General features: G+C 35.0%; 1 protein-coding gene across 11 annotated transcripts in view; it reads right to left on the bottom strand.

Annotated features, from left to right (window-relative positions):
• OSBPL8 (oxysterol binding protein like 8) overlaps nt 1–17,612 on the bottom strand; it is a 156,578-nt gene that overhangs the window by 23,312 nt on the left and 115,654 nt on the right. For all 11 annotated transcript variants that reach the window (XM_032854726.1, XM_032854727.1, XM_032854728.1 and 8 more), the window contains 8 exons: nt 16,287–16,388; nt 13,878–14,081; nt 11,941–12,025; nt 9,778–9,949; nt 6,421–6,658; nt 5,634–5,818; nt 1,617–1,698; nt 970–1,068 (listed from right to left, as the gene is read on the bottom strand). In XM_032854726.1, coding sequence (XP_032710617.1) covers nt 970–1,068; nt 1,617–1,698; nt 5,634–5,818; nt 6,421–6,658; nt 9,778–9,949; nt 11,941–12,025; nt 13,878–14,081; nt 16,287–16,388 — 1,167 coding nt within the window. The remainder of the gene's footprint in view (nt 1–969; nt 1,069–1,616; nt 1,699–5,633; nt 5,819–6,420; nt 6,659–9,777; nt 9,950–11,940; nt 12,026–13,877; nt 14,082–16,286; nt 16,389–17,612) is intronic.

Raw genomic sequence — 17,612 nt, 5'->3', positions numbered from 1 at the left:
TCCACTTGAGAGGTATATCAAAATCTCTAGGGAAAAGAGGAAGGTTTTTCATGAGACACATAATCCTCATCCTTCTTACACTCTAGGTGAGAATAATTACAGTAAGTTGTCCTTGTTATTGAGAAATAACAATGTATTAGGACCAGGGGCAAAGGAGGATGAGGGGAAAAGATTGAGAATCATGAATATGAATGTATATAAGTCTAAATTAATGAAAGGTTAAAACTAAGAAATATTTCTGACTGCTTACTATGCATACAACAAAAAGAGAGGTTTATAGGGAGGGTATTCCTTCAAGGAGCCAACAATTCAATTAGGAAGTAAACAGTCTGTAAAAAGTTAAACAGTGTGTTAAAAATAACAGCTTAATGGATAATCACAAAAAATAATACAAAAGATTGAGAAGCTAGAAATCACTGGGAGATACAGTCACTGGGATCATGAAAGAGGAGCGGGTCAGGGTTGGTTTAGATGGAGAACAGCTGAGAAAAAATACTAGAATGGGAGAATTAAATTATAAAATAATGAGACAAAAAAGTACAAGATCAGGTTGTCTAATTATGAATGCAGAGGTCTGATTACTATAGAGGATTCAGAAAGCCATCTAATTTGAGATTAATTTAGAAAGATATGGAAGACTTTGAATGCCAGAGAAATGGGTGTAAATCTGATTTAGGAACTAGGAAACCACAGGACAATTTTGGTCATAAAGGAAACAAAATCTGGTTCTGGGTAGGGGGAGGCACAGAAAAACAAGATTTTTTTGGTCACAGGCTTCCATGACCATAATAGTAATACTTAAAAATAAGATATTTAGTAGTATTCAGTACTAAAAGGTTAAATGCTTAACTAAATGTTCACTAGTAAGAAAGATTAAGCAACAGTGAATTTACTGAGTTAATATTCTTTATTAAAATATTCCAATAACTTCCAAACCAGTTTTGTTTCTGTAACATGCACTTCTAATACCTGTTCAGCAATATAAAAAGTTTTGCTGTTCGTTCTAGGATGAATCCACAAACAACGGAAAGTTTCACCAAGTATAGGATTGTAAGGTTTCTTCAGTCCCTGGTAAAAAAAAAAAAAAAAAAAAAGAAAGAAAAGAAAAGAAAAAAAAAATACAAGTTTCAAAATACAAATCTGAAAGATTCAAAATAGTTTAAACTAGTCAAAATGGATTTATCGGTGTCATCTGGGATTTATCCATATAAAATTTCACAGTAGAGGGGCGCCTGGGTGGCTCAGTGGGTTAAAGCCTCTGCCTTCAGCTCAGGTCATGATCCCAGGGTCCTGGGATCGAGCCCCTGCTTCGGGCTCTCTGCTCAGCGGGAAGCCTGCTTCCCTTCTTCTCTCTCTGCCTGCCTCTCTGCCTACTTGTGATCTCTGTCTGTCAAATAAATAAATAAAATCTTTAAAAAGAAAATTTAAAATTTCACAGTAGAGACATGAAAAAAACGAAATAAAATGAAATCACTTCAATACACAATACAGGTCTAAATGATCAAGTAGTTTGCAATTTTGCTCACTCAAAGAGGCCTTGTAATGCTTATCAATAAATAAAGATAAATAAATAAGGAGCTCATATAAGGTTAAAGAAAATAAAATATAAACATTACCTTTGGCTTTTTATAGAATCCTGACAAATACCATTTCACTACTTTCTTCAAACGGAAATAAGGATTTTCTTCAAGAGCAGCCCTAAAAAACCAAAATGGTATACACTAAACTTTCACAAAATATATCACAAATTCTCCCTTCTACTTTCAAGTAAACAACCGAGTATGAGATATGACTGGAAAACCTAAGTCATATTTAAAACAGATAATAAAAACAACCATGTATATCAGTCAGTAAGAATAACTTTTCATAGTCTGGTTGCTTTTCTCCCCATTTTTCCTATTGTCTGATATACCGCCCAGGTCTTTGCTCAAGCAGTTTTTGGAAACTCTCCAAACCGAGGTTTTTCAAGTGGGTTCTTGGAGCCCTAGATGTTGTTAGGAGTTCTGTGAGAAATTACAATTAAAAAGTAAAAATAAAAATAAACACATTTGAGATTCAAGGATTGCATGGTTCCTAGCATTTACAACGATGGGGCCAAGCAGTCTCATTAACAGTTTCATTAAAGGTGTTCAGCTCCCTACTTGATTTAGTCTGTTCTCAGTAACTAATGTTAATTAGAGGAGATCAATAACGGGTGAGTGCCATCCTACAAGAAGGGAGGACGATAGGCTGATATTAATATCTCCCATGAAAAATGTTCCATTAAGAAACGGATTGTAGCAAAAATGAACTATTGGGATTTTATCAAGATCAAAAGCTTTTGCACAGCAAAGGAAACAGTTAACAAAACCAAAAGACAACTGACAGAATGGGAGAAGATATTTGCAGATAAAGGGCTAGTGTCCAAAATCTATAAAGAACTTAACAAACTCAACACCCAAAGAACAAATAATCCAATCAAGAAATGGGCAGAAGACATGAGCAGACATTTCTGCAAAGAAAACATCCAGATGGCCAACAGACACATGAAAAAGTGCTCCCCTATCACTTGGCATCAGGGAAATACAAATCAAAACCACAATGAGATATCACCTCATACCAATCGGAATGGCTAAAATTAACAAGTCAGGAAATGACAGATGCTGGCAAGGATGCGGAGAAAGGGGAACCCTCCTGCACTGTTGGTGGGAATGCAAGCTGGTGCAACCACTCTGGAAAACAGCATGGAGGCTCCTCAAAATGTTGAAAATAGAACTACCCTATGACCCAGCAATTGCACTACTGGATATTTACTCTAAAGATACAAACGTAGTGATCCGAAGGGGCACGTGCACCCGAATATTTATAGCAGCAATGTCTACAATAGCCAAACTATGGAAAGAACCTAAATATCCATCAACAGATGAATGGATAAAAAGATGTGGTATATATACACAATGGAATACTATGCAGCCATCAAAAGAAATGAAATCTTGCCATTTGCGATGACGTGGATGGAACTAGAGGGTATCATGCTTAGCGAAATAAGTCAATCGGAGAAAGACAACTATCATATGATCTCCCTGATATGAGGAAGTGGAGATGCAACATGGAGGGTTAAGGGGGTAGGAGAAGAATAAGTGAAACAAGATGGGACTGGGAGGGAGACAAACCATAAGTGACTCTTAATCTTACAAAACAAACTGAGGGTTGCTGGGGGGGCGGCGGTTGGGAGAAGGGGGGTGGGGTTATGGACACTGGGGAGGGTATGTGCTATGGTGAGTGCTGTGAAGTGTGTAAACCTGGTGATTCACAGACCTATACCCCTGGGGATAAAAATATATGTTTATAAAAAAAGAATTAAAAAATATATATAAAAAAAGAAAAGGATTGTATGTTTTTTTAGTTCCTAGTACAAAATACAGAAGTTTCATATCACAAATATGGAAGTTTTAAGATAACTGAGTCATCAAAAAGGATTTAACCTATTCTTAGTGATTTTCCAGTGAATAATATCTATCAGTGTAGCAGATAATCAAAGAACAATTTTCATTTTAAAGAAGAAATTTTTAGAAGCCATTACTCAGCTACCCCCCTTGCCCTTTTGCTGTTGCTATAAACACTGCAGAACACTGACCATGTATGCCACAAGTGAATTCTACTGAGTTTTCATACATACATAACATATAATATATATGAATAATAATTATAATAATTATAATTTAACTATTTATTAGCAAATAGAATTATGTAGCCAGAACACTTTTTAAGTGAAAGAAAAGGTAGCAAACCACACACATTTCTTTGGACCTTGCTTTTTCCACACACGCATAATCCTAACGATCCCTCCAAATCAGGTTATAGACTTCTTATGTATAAAAGTATCATACATTATTTAACCACCTCAACTATGGCTGAATACCTGAGTTATCAAATCTTTTACTATTACAAGCCTTGCTGCAACAATCTTGCATATATGTCATTTTGAATATGCAGAGGTATATCTATAGGAGTTATTACCAGAAGCAGGATTACTGGATCAAAGGACTGAATGAAACTGTAATTCTGATAAATATTGCCGGATTCCCATCAAAAGCACCGTGCTAATTTTTATCAGGCAGCAGCAGAGTACAAGTGCCCATTGCCCCACAAAGCCTTGGCAATGGTATGTGTAGCCAGAACAATTTGGGATAATGGGCTTCTCGCAAGAAGATCTTACTGTGATTTATAGGAACCTGCCTCATACTCTGAGAGTAATGAACTTCTAGACAAATAAAAGAACTATAGTAAGATGTAAAGCACAAGTGGGGTATAAAAGCTTTTGGATTTTGGTCACTGTGATGGATAAAAAATATTAGCTCATAATTTGAACCTGCAGTTTTCTTATTTTGAGTGAGATGTTTAAGGACCGTTTCTATTCATTTTCAAACTCTGGTCATTTCCTCCACTCCTTTTTCTATTAGGTTGCTGATCATTTCATTAAATTTCTAAGAGCCCTTTTTATTTTAGGGAGTTTAACACTTTGGGTGTGCCTTAATTTGCAAAAATCTCCCAGTTTCTCAATTATCTTTTGATTTAGCTTATGATTTTTTTTTGCAATGTTCATTATTGTAACTGGTAGACTAATAATGTAATTACTAAACTGAATACAGATATTGATGCAGAATCTAAAAATCAGGTCATAATACCAGAACTCAGTATCCTAGAAAACAGTGTCTTGAATAGCTGGAATGGGAGCAGCATGCAAAACTTGGAAAGGTATGCATTAAGTTGATGTCTTTCACTGGTTCTCCAGGAAACTGCTAGGAAAGGGGCATCTCTTCCTCCACCTTCTTTATGCCTGCCTTCCTCAGAATTATACCCAGGATCAGCTGGCAGAAAGAAAAGCAAAGATGGAAGTGGGGATTTATATCATGAGCCAGCAACTGGCCTGGTTGTGGTAAGCTGCACATGCCTCATGAGCATGTAGAGAAGATACGTGTAAACAAAAGCACAAGCCCCAGGATGGGACCTGAACAAGAGCTTAGTCGACCCAGGCAGGGGTGGGGGCAAGAGGAACACAAGGAATCCCAATCACCTCTTCCTATGTTAGGACAGTGAACAGGTCAGAGAGCCTGAGAAAGCAGTGCTGTTTTAAAAAAAGGCGGGGGGGGGGGGCACCTGGGTGGCTCAGTGGGTAAAGCCTCCGCCTTTGGCTCAGGTCATGATCTCAGGGTCCTGGGATCGAGCCCCACATCGGGCTCTCTGCTCAGCAGGGAGCCTGCTTCCCCCCCCTCTCTGTCTGCCTCTCTGCCTACTTAAGATCTCTCTCTGTGTGTCAAATAAATAAATAAAATCTTTAAAAAAGCAAGGAAGCAAGCAGTACTGTTGGTAAAGGGGTAGACTCCTTGTCTTCCTCAAGCATGTTGTCTTCCGACACAACTTCATAAATGGAAACATTATAGCAAAGTATTAAATACTCTTATTTAGGTCAACTGTAGAAATGATGAAGAGAGTGAAGAGTGATCTCTCGTAAGAGATGGATTTTGGCAAGGCATAATCACTGTACTTATAGACTTCTGAAAAATCTCTTAAAACCATGAAGTGTCTTTGCTTTTAAAAAATCTACAAAAATCTACAAAAAAAATCTAAGAAAAAGGTAAGAATCTACTTACTCAGACAGGAAATCTGCATGATAGTAGTAATCTGAAAGTTTATCCAGGAAAGAACGAGGTTCCAAAATAAATGTAGGCAGAACCACCCTGGACAGGTCCATGCCAGGACGGACTTGTTTCAGCAGGGTCCAGATAAGGCTTTTGTTTTCTTCAGACACAGTTTCTGTTTGAGAAGCCTCACCTGCCTTTAGCAATTAACAAAAAATACTGAAATATCATATTTATTTCAGGCATTTTAGATATGTAGATAAGACATTTGATGTTGAAATCTGAATATGGTATATAACTATTTCAAGCATTCTTAACATGAGTGGAAATAACTCATAAGGTAGTAAGTCTATAGCTATAAAACTTAAGTAAAATAGTAGTTGTTAATAGACATCACAGGGAAGGATATACACAAAGAATTCATTACACGCTATTATTTTATACTATACTTACTTCTATGCCCTAGCAATAACAAGAAAGTTGTAAGCTCACGTATCTTTGCATTTACATTGTACCTGGCAATGATATCAAGCAGTACTATCCTATTTCAAAAACAAACTGAAGAAAATGTAAACTTTATATTTAACAGAATATGTCGGTACTTGTGTGAGTATATATACGTATTTAATTGTTTATAAATTCTGATATATTTCATATGTATGTGATTTTAAAAATAAAATAGGTATCACACAAATATTTTCTTTCAAAAAATAAGCACTAGGTCAAAGAAATGTCTCCAATCTCACTTGGAAGTTCCCAAGAATTAGAAAAACAGAATCTCTGAAAATGAGATTTTTACCTCTCCAAGTTCTTCATGGCTCTGTTCAGTGTAGGTAGTCTCCTTTAAAGGCTCAATGGGCTCAGGTTCGATATAAGAGTCATCTTGCCTTTCTGATGTATCTGTGTCACTTTCTTCACTTTTTCCCATCACCTCATTATCAGACTCATCATGCTCTTGATCATTTTCTTTATCGGATTTATCAGAGTACATATCTTGGTCCTTAAAATGTTGCCGTTCAATTTCACTATCATTTAACCTTGAGGGAAAGATTAGGAAGAATAAGGAGATTAAGAATATATAATTTATAAATCAGATGATATGAAACATTTATTAAGACTTTAAATGTCAGGCACTATATTCTGTGGTTTACACAACTTTACTCAGTTAACCCTCAAAAATAAGTGTATAAGTATTATTATTATTCTTACCTTACAGATTAGTAAATAAAGGCACAGAAAAATTAAATAAAAACCTGGGAAATATTAAAAGAGAACACTCTGAGTTCTCTCTTTAACACTTAGGGCTAAAAGCTCCTTAAAGCAAAATTTTAGACTTCCCCTTGTTATATTTTTTTCTTAATTTTATAAACATCCTCACTTGAATCAACTTCACTATCAGTTCTGGTCTAAAGAAAAACTTCAAGTAAACGTCATCAGATTCTCAAGTGAGCTCAAATGAATTATGACTTTCTTCCTATAAAGGTCTCTCCAAAGTCAATCAAAGTAAGTGAATATATAAAAGTAATCCTCTATCTTTAATACTTGACTCATGGGCTTAATCTTGAAAAAAAAGTTCAGAAGAATTGCTAATGGAAATTTTGGTTTATAGAAATAAACCTATACTAAAATTGATGAAGTTGCTATACCCCAATTCTATTCTTACTTACAGTGATTAGCATTAATAATTTGTTCAGAAAGGTATTTTTTTTTTAAGATTTTATTTATTTATTTGTTTGACAGAGAGAGAGAGAGATCACAAGTAGGCAAGAGAGGCAGGCAGAGAGAGAGGAGGAAGCAGGCTCCCCGCTGAGCAGAGAGCCCGATGCGGGGCTCGATCCCAGGACCCTGAGATCATGACCTGAGCCGAAGGCAGAGGCTTAACCCACTGAGCCACCCAGGTGCCCCCAGAAAGGTATTTTTTAAAAACCCCTCACTTCCAGAATAAAAAAAATGTAAAATTTCTTTCCCAAAATACTCATTTGTTTGGGTTTTAACAAAAGATACTTAAAAAAAAAAAGATTTTATTTATTTATCTATTAGAGAGAGAGAGTGGGGGCAGGGGCAGAAGGAGAGAAAGAGAATCTCAAGCAGACTCTGTTCTAAGCACAGAGCCAGATGTAGGGTTGGATCCCACAAGAGCTGCATGCTTAATAGAACAAGCCACCCAGGCTCCCCTAACCAAAGCATTTCTAATAGAAATTCATTTTTATAGTACTAATTTTCTTTTGTTCCCTTTATAATCATGTATTTTATAAATGTAGTCTCAAATTCTGTCCCTATTTTCTTACCACCTACTCTCTCCTTGACTTTTCATGGTCTGGCTTTCACTCCCCTGAATCCACTGAATCTGTTCCCTTAAAGGTCACTAATAATGGCTTAGTTGACAAATCCAATGGCCTTGTCTTATCTTCATCTTCTGTGACTTCTCTGTGATTTTTGATGATTATTTTCCTTGAAGTGGTCTTAGTGCTTGGGTTGCATGTAACTATGGTTTGACTCTTTGAGCTCTCTGATCCCTCTTAGTTCGTTCCATCCTTAAGATATTTTATTCTTCCTTGGCCCTTTTATTTTCTTTATCCTTTCTCTCCTTTTGCAAGCTTGCCAATTTCAAGCCTTCATCATCATTTCTATTTGATTTTCAAACCCATGCATGCATAAATAAGCTTCAGGCCCATGTTTTTAAATGCTTGGCTGATATCATCTATATATCCTGGGACCAATGCGTCCTCAGCACGTCCAATATTTAACACACTATCATCTCCCAACACGGTCTTTTTAAAAATTTTACCATCATCTTACCAGTCATTCAGGCTTAAAACCTGCAATATTTACCTTCACTCACTCCCTATCCCTTACATCCAAGCAGACTATATATCTCAGGGAGGCCTCCATTCCCCGCTTCTCTGCATCATCAGCTCTTAGCTCATGTTCTGCCATACAGCCAAATGAACAAATAGCTATGTTGATTCTACCTTTGTAAAAATTTGTTTCCTGATTCCCTAGCTGAATGTTAGCTTCCTATCCTCTAAATTCTCCTGATCCTGTAACATCCTAAAGCATCCCTCCCCTTTGGCTATTTATATCATTCTTATTATTTATAGCTGCCTGGTAATTTTTAGGTTTTAAACAAATCAAAACAAACAAACAAACAAAAACTCTCTTCAGGATCACACAGCTAGTAAAAACTGTTGTACTGGATTCAAATTTAGGTCATATCTGATCTCCCTATTTATAATGCAATGGATAATATAAAAAGTATGTATTATGTCTTATACAGAAAAGAGGCTCAAAAAATTTCAATGAATAAATATGTGAAGAAGATGATGGTTTAAGATTCCAAAATAATAGCACTTAAAAATTACCTGGGATTCAAAAAAAATAATGGACTATTAATAGCTGAAGAGCTTTGAGGGAAAAATCTTGGGAAGAAGCCCCAACATTCATTCATTCATTCCTAACTTTGAGGAAAGTCACCTCAATGCTGATGAGACTAAGTAGTTTCAGAACAGAAGTTGAGTACTGGGACAAGGGAAGGGAAATCTAATTTTTTTCATACAAAGCAACAAGCTGTGTGAACCTCAAACTAAGTATTGGTTAGGTTCCACAGGGAAATGTTTTTTAGTATTAACTACAATGACTATCTCAGAGGATAAAACCACAAACAGGATACAGTTCTAACTTGAAAACACTTAAAATAGGAGAATTCCACAAATACCAGATAGAATCAGTGCCATTATCAAAAAAATTAAAAAGTGTTACAGAACAGCTATAGAAGAACAGATTACACCTTACTGTCATGAAGCAATAAAGGCTTTGCATTTGATGTAATATTTGAGATTGGTCTTGAAGAAAAGCATTATTATAGGAAAAAAGAGCAAGGAGGACTAGGAAATGTTGTTAATGGAGGGAACACCATGTACAAAGACAAGGTATATATTTGGGAAAGAACAATTAATTCATATTAGCTGAAATCAAGGAAATAACTTTCCATACCTTATAATAGCAACTAAAAAGATCTCCAACCAGCCCTGAAGCCATATAATGGGAAGAAAACAGACAAGTTCAATTTCAGATACACTACAAAAATTCTAGGCTGACCAACTAACCTAGTGAACAACATAGTCCCTCATAAAAATTAGTGACAGAAGCTACTCACTGAAAGTTGTCACCACTGTGGAGATTGTTAGCACGTAATAAGCCATACAAAGTCACATGTGTGCTCTCTGATGAAATACTCAGGTCATGTTCCTTTCCTTCCCTGATCATTGTACGTTTAAGAAGACTAGAACATTTCAAAGCCAACTCCAAAGCATCCATCCAGCACCTTCCTAGAAGAACACAGATTCATATGCAGTGTAGATCAAGAAACTATAAAAACCAGTAGCATCTTAATTTAACACTGTTAACCTTTAAGCATTCTATTATTTCTTTGAGAAACATGAACTGGCAAAGTTAATTTGAATATAAAATCTTGCAAGGATAATTTTAATGCAATTTTTCATTTTAACAAGTTTTTTTTTAATTAACATATAATGTATTATTTGTTTCAGGGGTACAGGTCTGTGAATCATCAGTCTTAGACAATTCATAGCACTCACCATAGCACATACCTCCCCAATGTTAACAAGTGCTTTTTACAGACAAAGCAGCTAGTAACCACGGGTTAATGAACAGCATATAGGATGCATTAGAAAGTACACCTAATCTAAAATAAATGTACTTTATTTTTAAAATCTTAGAGCAGTAACACGTAGTATAATTTGCAACTACCAAAGAAGGCACATAAAATATACTGAAGATATTAGGTTTCTAATAAACAAACTTATCAAAACAATGGTTTGTTGTTGATAAAAGGTCTATCCCCAGGTTTACCATCCATTCTACTTACATGTATGAAAATTTCTGAGTCATGGAAATGCCTATATGGTATTGTCCTGAACTGCCGTATTAGTAGAAACACTAATTACCTAATTTTTAAAATTAAAATTTATTTATTTTTATTTATTTTTTAAAAGATTTTTTAATTTATTTGATAGAGAGAGAGAGGTCACAAGTAGGCAGAGAGACAGGCAGAGAGAGGAAGGGAAGCAGGCTCCCTGCCGAGCAGAGAGCCCGATGCGGGGCTCGATCCCAGAACCCTGGGATCATGACCTGAGCCGAAGGCAGAGGCTTTAACTCACTAAGCCACCCAGGCGCCCCTAAAATTAAAATTTAGAACTGTATTAGCAAAACAAAAAACCTGTTAGTTGCTCTTAAAAACGTATATATATTTTAATATGTGCTGGAAATATCAGGCACGTAAAACACTTTTCGTAATGTGGTATTTTAATTTTAAAAATCATCATCAGGTAATGTAAACTTTGAAAACTTACAAGATTTTCTAGGCTAAGCTAAATTATGAAACATTAAAGTGAGGAAGAAATCCATTATCAATTATTAAGATTTAAAGTTAGTTTTGCTATAACATAAGTTTTATTCTCCCCATATTGTTTTAAGAATTAAGTGCAAAGTTTGTACTTGAATCTCTTACATAAAAAAACTCAAAACAGTGTATCTGTGTTATAATGTTAATTTAAAAAATTTTATTTATTTATTTGACACAGAGAGAGTACAAGCAAGGGGAGTGGCAGGCTGGGAGAGAGGGAGAAACAGACTCCCCTCGCTGAGCAGGGAGCCTGATGTGGGGCTTGATCCCAGGACCCTGAGATCATGACCTAAGCCGAAGGCAAATGCTTAACCGACTGAGCCACCCAGGTACCCCTGAATGTTAATTTTTTTTTTTAAAGATTCATTTATTTGAGAGAAAGAGTACATGTGCAAGAACACGGAAGAGGGGCAGAGGGGAAACAGACTCCCTGCTGAGTGCGGAGCTTGACGTGGGGCTTGATCTCCCAGTCAAGCTAGAACTAACAGTTGGACGCTCAACCAACTGAGCTACCCAGGCACCCCATAAACGTTAATTTTTATAATAAAATACAAATAGTATATTAAATATACCTCTAAAATTATAAAACTTAATGAGTTACCACAAAGAACACTAACAAAGTCAAAAGGTGTTAATACATCAATGGAGGATGAAGAAGATAACTTCAGGTTGCCCATTTGTCACTTGATTTTACAATGCTTCCTTCCTATCAGATTTCCCTGTTTGTCTACAACGTTAATGATATTTTAGTATCATAAGCAATTTATGATTACAATACCTCTGCTGCAAATACCATACTAAAGAGATTATCCCCAAAGGTAAATACACAGTGGTATATAAAATAAACCCTTAAAAATCAGGACCCAAATCAAATCCATCAAAATCTGTATTTACCATCTGACTCTGAAGTAGCTCGGATGATCAGATAACTGCTAGGTAAGGGCTGAGTTATAGATCCAACTGCTTCACCTTTTGGACCCTTAAAACAAAATAAAATAAACAGTATACAGTAGGTATTATGAAATCTCAACTTGATATTATCCATTATTACCTGTAACAATCTAAGATAGGTATGGGTTATAACCTAAAAGCAAACAAGCTTTAATCCCATGCTTAAGAAAGCAGATGGTAAGTATAAGAAAAGTTTTCCTCTTCCAACAAATATTGCTCCTTACCAGAAAACTGAATAACTTATAGCTAACTTATTTATGTAGTAAAGAGAAACCTGCAATTTATTATACTAGACCAAACTTCAATTTAAAAGAGAAATTTCCATCCCACAGATACTACTAAGATAAATAATATTAAATTTCGAGAGACCTAAAAAAAAGCTGGAAATATAATTTATAAGAAAAAAAAATGAATTTTGACTAGATCTAGGGGAAAAAAATCTCCATTTCACAACCATTGATAAAACTGTTATAAAATACCAATGAAAAAAGCTAATTTTATTTTTCCAGAAAGAAATGAGTTTTGTTATTGCTGTTTTTTGGCCAGGAATATACAGCACCAAGAACTCTACAGTAATTAGTATCACCAAGGCTAACCTCAGGTGAACCCAGTTCTTCCCTGGAGAGAAAATCTGAGGATAGAATTAATAGTATAATTTTGACAGACAAACCATAATTTTAAGCTGTAAGATCAAAGAATAAAATGAATTTGAGAAGCATAAACATAAAGAAGATATAGATTCAAAATGAAAGAAAAACAAAAAACAAAAAAAGAAAAAGTCAATATAATTTTAACAAGTCCTGTAATACCACTTGGGTATTTTCAAATAGCTTTATATTTTATAGGCCAGCTCCTAGAACCAGCAGAGAGTAGGATCCAGTCACACTACTTGGGTTTTGAGCTTGGTTCCATGCTAGAAAAATTACTTAAGTAACCTATTTAGGCCTCAATCTCTTAATATGGGTAACAGAGAAAATTACAATCTGCTAAGGTATGAGAATTTTTAAGAGTCCACAAAAGTGCTCAAGAGTACCTTATACAAAGTAAGAACTGATAAATATTACTTTTACCCTATCATAGGATACTGACTTTAAAGTTGTTTAAACAATGTCCTAAGCATATTTTGCTTGTGGAAATGTTCTGATGATGATCTAATGGACAAATTTCCCTCCCAACAATAGTGAGAATTCAATAAATTTGACATTAAAAATATTTTTTAATAATTTAAAAATTCATTATAACTCATACAATCCCTAAAAGTAGTAGTGAAGAATAAATACTGTGCATAAAAGGTTTTGAAAGTTATTTTTTTTCTTTTTTCACTTGAGAATGACATGATACATAATGAACAGACGTTATTTGGGTTAAATTCTTTCCCTGTGGGAAATGCCTAATCCCGGAATGGAATTAACTCTCTAATCCTAAATTTGGTCCTGCTATGACTATAGGCTACTGAAATCAAGGTTAAAAGTCCAGATATTTTATAGGTGTATATATATTGCCTAATTAAGCAAAACCAAGAAATATTTAAAAGCTGAAGTTACTTTTGTTTAACCCCAAGTCTCAATTAGGTGGCTTCCCCCAAACCCTTTATTTATGTAAAACTGACCTTTTTAGAAACTAAAACAGTTGCTTTGTCAAAATTTAAACTAAATCCATTTATTTTATTAGCATGTAGTGCATTTTTAAGTTAGATCTTAAAGGAAAACAAAGCCTTTTGGTGTACACAGTTCATCGCGGGTAGAGATAAAAAGAGGAATAATGCACTTAAAAACAAGCAAATTTAGACGTCCTGGCAGGGGTCAGATTGATTTATCTCCATTTTGAAACTCACAGGTGATCATCTTTACCTTTCACCTATGTAACAAGCGCTTACTTACCTTCACTGCCCAAATAGACTGCTCTAAAGGATGAAAAAGTTTGAAACAAAAGCCATCCTTTTTTGATGGACGTTCAATGATTTCACAGGCATTCAGAAGGACTGTTCCTACCCACTGACCATTTTTCTGGGTTTTATAAATCAGTAGCACACCGGGTTTCAAAACACACCACAACTTGGTCCAGCTCTTTAGAGTACCACGAATCTACAGAAAGATAAGTTTGTTTAGGAAATAAAGCTCTTTTTCTTTTTTGCTCTGCAATATAAAAACTCAGTTTTTATATAGGATATTTTAATCTAAAATTTCCACAAAATATACACTTTAGACTCAGTAGATTTTTTTTTAAGCTACTAGATGGTAAGCTACTACCTGCACACAAAGGTAAAAATAGCATGGCTCCTGCCTCTGAGTAACTTAAAGTCTAGCCAGGGGCTAGTGAACAGTTTCAAAATAATGCCAAACCCTCCCGGCCAGCTCAGGAGCCATTAAAACATACTTTCCTAGTATCGAGATTCTCCTCTTACTAGCAGCTACTGTAATTTTATCTGTGAGAGTATAAGAAAATTCCACCCTTTTAAAAAAGATTTTTATTTATTTGTTAGAGAGAGAGAGAAGGAGAGTGCGTGCGCCTGTGCAAACAAGCAGGGGGAGCACCAGGCAGAGCGTGAAGCAGGCTCCCAGCTTAGCAGGAAGCCCGAGGTGGGACTTGATCCCAGGACTATGGGATCATGACCTGAGCCCAAGGCAGCCTTAACTGACTGAGCCACCCAGGCATCCCAAGATTATTCTACCTTTTAAGACCCCTCCCCACACCCAACACACACACTACATCAACAGTGCTGAAATCACTGCTAGCACATACACCAGGCATTTATTCCCTATGTATTCACTGAGTGGTAGGAAGAGGGAAGAACTCTCTTCCAACCCCTAAAATTACCTTCTCTAAATTACTTTGTTCTTAGTAATTACTTAAAGTAGGCCATTTAAGTTCTTGGGGGAATTTAAAAATACAGTTACCTGAATCTCTCTCTCTAGTCTCAAAATGTTCCTTATCCCAGGGTTTAATGTTATGTCAGTAACAGGTCTATAACTGTTTCTCCTATCAATTTCTATTTCTGTCATCCACTAAAATGTTTCTATGCAAGTCACTGAATTCACAATACTGAAAAGAATGCTAATATATTTAGAATAAAAACTAGTAATTATCCTCATTTTTATTTACTGTAAAACATCTGCTCTCTCAACAAACACTTTTATGAATTATGAAATAAATATAGGACTCCCTAAGTCTGAAATAGGCATACCACTGTAATTGTAAAGAAGAAAAAATTAGTAAGGGGGAATTTTGAGCCAGGAATGAAGAAACGAGAATATCTTTGAGAAAAGTATGTGCTTATATATAAGAAATTAAAAGACAAGAAAAGCAAAACAGTTATCCTAAGATAACATTCTAGATCTGGGACATGTGACAATAGAACATGGATGGCAAATATCAAAATGAAGGTATGATTTAGAAAGTCACGCAGGGGATGTGTTGGAGACTTCTAGGGGATTAGTTGTAGGAATCCAATGTTAGAAGACAGAAAGAAGTTTAGCTCTGAAAAACTCAAGTGAGACATAGAGCTTAAAGACTTCTAAGTAGAGTCAAAGTAAGTCAGAATGTGTTTTCAGCACAACACTGAAGAAAACCCTAGTACTACCTGAACTAACAAGAAAACTATCATTAGGTTCCCATTTTAATGAGAGAACATCCACAAAAGATCTAACAATTTTACTTTGGAGGTTCGACCAACTTTTTGGGAGAGTGGAAAACTTTCAGGGCTGAGGTGATTTTTAGGTTAAGGTCAGGAACTAAATTTCCTAGGAGTCAGAATCTGAACAAGATCATTCTTAAACTTAGCATTAGTCTGAAAGATTCCAACTGAATATTCATCAGGTAAGAATGAGGAGGAGGATAGTGGGGGATGATAAAAAAGGAAATAAAAGTAAGTGGAAAGAACATCAATATGCATGTTTTTCTAAAAATTAATCCTTTCTGAATGATAACTTTTACATTAATTTTATTTCATATCTTCTCAATAATGCATACACCAAGTCTACAATAATACTAAATGACAGTCTGAACAGCAAAATATTTCTCTAGACTGTATAATACCACACAAACTAAAAAGCTTTTTAAAAAGAACTGCTATCTATATTTATGTTATTTCAAGACAGACAACGTTAAGTTTCCTTCTCCCCATTAAGACTGGAACATAGATCCTCTGGGATACAATTAATAGGTTGCCAGTGATAAACAATCATCCCAGGAGTTGTTTTTGTCTTGAAGGCTTTAGGTGCACTCTGGGCTTTCCTGTTCCAGTAGGTAAACATCCAGCAATTTGAATTCAAGCTTCAATGCAAACTGACCTTCAACCAATCAGCCATAACAATAACAGAAGGATCTGTGATTGTACTGAGTAACTCCTTTGTGGCTCTTTTCTTTTCTTCTCTGTAATTTTTCTTTTGCACCTATTTTATACAAATAATAGAAAAATTAAAAATTCATTAGAAATGGGCAATTTCTTTCCAAAAATTTTAGGTCTATAACATGTAGAATATAAGATTCTAAACCTGTTTTAGAATTCTAGCATCTTAGGATTTAAAAAAAACACTTTTTAAGAGCTGGTAGGAATTTTTAGAGGTTAGAATCTAGTTTTTCTGATCACTAGTTCTCTGTTATCTTTTTGAAGAATTTTATCTTTTTAAATTACACAATACTACATGTATCTATCCACTCTCATGGTAAGAATTTGAAACAACACAAATAAAGCTAAAAGCTGTCTTTACTATACTCTACCCTATTCCAATCCCCAGAATTGACCACTATTAACACTTTTGGAAAACACTATCTTTTCAGGTTTTTTCTATGTATATAATCTATAGAGATACACAGCTTTCGTGGCTTTGTTTTTTTAAACGTTTTTTTTTTTTTAAAGTTCTCCCATTCAATATTTTTTGGAGCATCTCCACGCCTACTTCATTCATTTAATTGCCACATAAGCTTCATAGTATGAAAAAAACAGTAACAGCTAAATGTTTACTGGACACATTCTGCACACCCGTTACTGTTCTAAGCACTTTACAAGTACCATCTCATTTAATCTTCAAAATAACCCCAGAAAGTAAGACAATTATTATCCTTATTTTACAGATGAGAAAACTGTGGCACAAACAGTAACTTGCCCAGGATCACACAGCTAGTAAGTCATGGAGGCACGATTCATCAAAGGCAGACTGGCTTTAAAGGACATGCTCTTAACCATCATGCTAACTGCTTCTATAATTTTTCTTAAGTTCTCTTACTGATGGAAATCCATTCTGTTATCAGTTTTTTCATATTACAAACAATGCTGCATTTGTTTTCAACTGGCAATTTTGTTTTCCTGATATGAAGATACGAGATATAAATAATTAAGAAATCATAAAATGATATTAATTCATTCAAAATATCAAAATACCTTCATAAGTTACCTCTCAGATAATCTGGGAAGGTTGCAGTGGATTAATATAGTCTTATTATTACTTTATTGTTATTACATGGATGGGAGAAGAGTGGTGATAAACTATCAGTAATACATTTCTTTTAGCTATAAAACACTCCTAGTTGCACTTAATGACAAAAAGACTATATACATCTAAAAAATTTAAATAATTCTATGGCCAAAAAACTTCAAACTTTTAGTCTTTATTAAT

This window comes from Lontra canadensis, unplaced genomic scaffold (assembly GCF_010015895.1).
Source record: "Lontra canadensis isolate GAN:19392208 unplaced genomic scaffold, GSC_riverotter_1.0 scaffold9, whole genome shotgun sequence".
NCBI classification, from domain to species: Eukaryota; Metazoa; Chordata; class Mammalia; order Carnivora; family Mustelidae; genus Lontra; species Lontra canadensis.
The sequence above is the reverse complement of the archived record's forward strand: the minus strand, read 5'-3'. Positions and strand labels throughout refer to the sequence as shown.